This window comes from Pollachius pollachius (genome assembly GCF_949987615.1).
Source record: "Pollachius pollachius genome assembly, chromosome: 1".
In the NCBI taxonomy this organism is placed as follows: domain Eukaryota; kingdom Metazoa; phylum Chordata; class Actinopteri; order Gadiformes; family Gadidae; genus Pollachius; species Pollachius pollachius.
Window position 1 is genome coordinate 14,403,575 of NC_136934.1, and position 4,553 is coordinate 14,408,127.

A 4,553-nucleotide genomic window follows, 5' to 3' on the forward strand; every position below is an offset into this window, starting at 1 on the left:
TCCTTTAAACAAATCCGGTTGATGATATAAAGACAGTAAAAGGCTCAAAATGTTTAAATACATAAACTGACTCCAGCTGTATACCAATGGTCAATGATACCAACGGCTTTCTTAGCATGTTCCAGGAGCAGCACAATACACACCGATTAGCGATGGAACACAGGAGCAGGAGCAATAGGCTAATGGGTGTAATTTGGAGGTACTTGGGCAAGTGTCCTTCATAGTGGCTTCTTGGTCACTATTTTGTTAACCAGCACTTACACCAAAATATTACAATGGAGCTGTGGTATAGCTACAGGAGGAGAAAGACACTAATACGTGGGACAATATAAAAAACAACATACAAAACCCCCATATTATATAATATCCCGGCCTATTGTATTATGTCATCATATAGCAGACAACTAGCTAATTATCAATAATGCAGCATGTAGTTACTTTAATTATTTTAAGATAATAGTATATTTTATAAACTGAGCGCGTACACTGCCTTGTGCCGCGTCTACGGGAGCGCGCACCAGCAGCCTGGTGAGCGTGATCACGTGGCAGGAACATGATGAAGGGAAAAGGAGGATAAATCCTGATGAAAATATCTGACAGAGAGAGGGAAGACGGCCGCTGCTTTAGGTACAGAACGCCGATTATCTAACGGGTACTGCATGACTATGTATGTGAACATCAATGTAACGTTAAAAAGTAACAAAGTTGTTTGTAGCGAAGTTCCCTAAAAATGCTGACAGTGTATCGTTATAAAAAAAATGCCTCAACATTGTTTTTCGCATGTAGCCATCAAAAGCTAGCTAATAATAAACACAATCACACAGGATTCTGACCCTGAAACATTTCCAGACATTGAAGAAGTATCATGATTTATTTGCTGCCGTGTAAGAGCTGATGTGTCAAAAGCTTGTGACCAGTGACGGTGAATCATTCCTGAATTAGCATGCATTTAACTACTGGGAAACTTGGAACTCTGCGTTCTATGACTTCAAACTAAATGCGGATGTGCATACCAATAAGAGGTGGTTGTCTAACATCTTGTCTTCAGAGATTCCGATGCATTGGAGTTCTATACAAAATTATGTGGAGAAGAAACCAGACCAGAAAGGATGCGAGATGTTGACTTGTAACGTTACGCCGATAGAATGCCAAATAGCCCCTCGAGAGAGGTGCAGGCGTCAATGAAATAAAGACGTAAGTGTATTTAAACTGTAACATTTGTATTAAAAAGCCATTCGTGTAAGCCTATGCATTTTCTCTTGAGTGGTGAGTAGCGTTTGGTTCCTTATCTTCAGTAGCCAGCTGTTTAACTAATTATTTTTGCTTATACATAAGGGAATATTATTTATTTGTATACGCGTGTGTGTATGATTTGTAAGCGTATGGGATCATTGAGTTTTTCACATGTAGCTTGATCCCATTAAAGAATGAGATTTATTTAGATTCTAAGATTAGTTTTACACTTCATATATTCACCAACAACGCAATGTATTGTTTGCCATATATTTGCATACATTCATTACAAATTCCCAATTGTATAACTATAGCAATTACCTTGGCTGTAGGGTGGCATCTTGACCTTGACATATAGACTAACTGAATACTAATCAGTTATTAGATCAATACTTAGGTCAATAGTGCAATAGAAGTGCTATACTTATAAATACTTTTGTGGCCAATACGTTAAACCTAAGTATTCTTTCCATCAAATCTAGATTGAAAACTCCTCGGAGGCGGAATGAAGTTGAACGAACGCAGTGTAGCGCACTATGCTACTTGTGAGTCTCCGCCTGACAAGACGGGTTTCCTGGTCAAGAAGGGAGAGAGGAACACGGCCTACCACCGCCGCTGGTTCATCCTGAAGGGCAACATGCTCTTCTACTTTGAAGAGCGCGAGAGCCGGGAGCCCATCGGTGTCATCGTTCTGGAAGGATGCACCGTGGAGCTGTGTGAGTCGGCCGAGGAGTTCGCCTTCGCCATCAAGTTCGACTGCGCCAAAGCCCGGATCTACAAAATGGCCGCCGAAAACCAAGCGGCCATGGAGTCGTGGGTGAAGGCGCTGTCCCGGGCCAGCTTTGACTACATGAGACTGGTGGTGAAGGAGCTGGAGAGGCAGCTGGAGGAGATCCAGGAGGCCGGCAGAGGTGATTTGGTTGTGGCCGCTCCCGGGGGGCTGCTGGTCAAGTCCAAATCTGCCAGGCGAAATCCATTGGCCCGCACCAGATCTGGAGCATCCTCTGCCTCCTCCACGTCTTCATCCTCCTCGTCCGGTGGAGCTCTCTCGACGGCGGTGTTCTCCAGCCAGAGGAGTGTCCAGGAAGAAACCCATCTCCCCTTAGGGCCCTCTAGAGAGAATGGAGTAGCGTGGAGCAAGCCGTCTGCTGCGCTGACCAACGGCTTCGGGGACGGGGCCCTTTCCTGTGTGTCCTGGGACGGTTATCCGGGCTCTGGGAACGGGGCTGATGGGACCCGGCCTCCTCCGGTGCCACCCAGAAGGAGAGGAGCATCCCTGGAGAGCCCGGTCTCGCCTGGGACCGTTTGCTTCTCAAAGCTCCATGAGTGGTATGGCCAGGAGGTGGAGCTGCTCAGAGGGGAGTGGCTACAGAGCCAATGATTGAAAAACAAAACAACAAAAAAAAAACACTTCTTTACATACTTTCGATTTCACGTCATTCCTTCCAACACATTCTACTCTGATGTTCCTCACATACAGACATATTGAAATCAAACTCAACCAGAGAGATAAGGGACCATGCCTGAATGAAGTTGGTTTTTAAAATGATAGGAAGGGGTTTCCTTTGTCTGTCACAGAGGAATAAATTTACTTGTGTAAACCCGACCAAATAAGGAGAACAAAAACATTTCACTTTAACAGCTGTGCCAAGTAAACAGGTTGATACGAGATGCTAAAATGTTAGGCATCTTCACTAAAATATCAATGATCTTTTGGGACTGATGAGGACTTTTTATATTGTGACATCTTTGACCTCTAGAAACAAATTTCCACCATCATATGGTCTTATTCTTACCCAATCACAGGGCCAAAGAAGATAACATTTTGTATTTTGTATTATTCCATGCTTTTTTATATTATTGATAGACAGAGTTCTACTACAACAGCCATCGTTTTGTTTGGTCTTTTGTGTGAGATGGCAATGATGATGCTCTTGGGCTCTCCCCCCCCCCCCCCCCCCCAGGCTATTGGTGCTTACAGTCAGGGAGCGTAACAACTCTGCCGACGCTAGGGACCCCAGTGCCAGCTACACGCCTTGCTAAGAGCCCCGCTTCCCTGGTATTTTTAGCTCTTTTTTTGCCAGCAGCTACATGATGCTGTGTCATCAACATTTATCACTTAACTGCTGTTTGTTTTCCAGTCTTCCAAGACGGTGATGGTTTATGGTGTCATTTCTTAACGCGTTTGCTCATTTTAGATTATGTTTGTATCTTTATTTTTAGAAACACTACTGCATTTGTTCTGGTAAATGGCCTGTGGGTGTTAAGAGAATGTGGTTCCTTAGACACACATTGTATTGATTTTCAGCATTTCAACATATTGTTTCAAAATAATCAATCACATAAGAGTTTAATAAAATTTATTTAACATATGCCTTATATTTGAACATCCCCTCACACTTGTTATTTTCAGGCTACTGTGTGTGTGTGTGTGGGGGGGGGGGGGGGGGGGGGGGGGTTACATCTGGGGGGTTGTTCAATCTTTTTCTACAGTTTGATATATATTTTGTTGATTATCCAAGCCTCCCAATCCGCAATTGGTTTGTGACAATAGCTGAGTATTTTCAACCTGCTTAAGTGAACAAAGCAAGCAGTGTTTATTATTGGAAACAGTAGTTAGATGAGAAATAAAATGTGTTTTTACTTTTAGCCCAATTAATCCAATCCAACACAAGGTTTCTTGACAATGTTGGATTTCAGTTTGAATGTAAATGTTGGTGGGTTAGTGAGTGTCTCAAAAGTAGCATTTTTTTAATGTAATTTACAGATTTGAGGGTTATTTTTGAGTGAATGTGACTTAATAAATAGTACAATTTAATCATAAGTCTTCTACATAAAAACTTGTTTTCAATAATTGTACCAAAAAATATGCAGGGCAATTTAATAGACTAATCTGAACATATTAATGATGTAAGCAGATCAATAAAGAACAATTAAGATCATTGCCATTGTCTAATTGTGATATACTTACTTAATAATTGGCTTCAGCCTTAGGTTTGTATTGAAGAATGGCCAAATGAAATAATCTTGAAAGGATAGATGGGGGGGGGGGGGGGGGGGGGGGTTCTGGTAGAAAACCCGAAAAAGTATTTTACAACCACAATATTTTGTGCTATTTTAAACAATGACCACCAGGTGTCTCACTTAATCAACTTTAGAGCTTATAGGTTTTGTCGGCATTAACATATTGGTCTTCAGACATTTATTTAACATTTTTAAAATAAATGTACATGCTATTGATCGTTCAAAATCATGCCCTTCCTGGACATACATTATTTATACTTAAGGTATTCAATTTTAGTTTCTTTGTATCTATCTAC

General features: G+C 41.6%; 1 protein-coding gene across 1 annotated transcript; it reads left to right on the plus strand.

Annotated features, from left to right (window-relative positions):
• Window positions 1-554: 554 nt before the first annotated feature.
• Window positions 555-3,663, plus strand: LOC307071101 (sesquipedalian-1-like). Its single transcript, XM_079729987.1, has 3 exons — window positions 555-627; window positions 1,049-1,194; window positions 1,716-3,663. The coding sequence occupies exon 3, from the start codon at window positions 1,739-1,741 to the stop codon at window positions 2,612-2,614; it is 876 nt and encodes a 291-aa protein (XP_079586113.1). The 5' UTR covers window positions 555-627; window positions 1,049-1,194; window positions 1,716-1,738; the 3' UTR covers window positions 2,615-3,663.
• The last annotated feature ends 890 nt before the right edge of the window (window positions 3,664-4,553 follow it).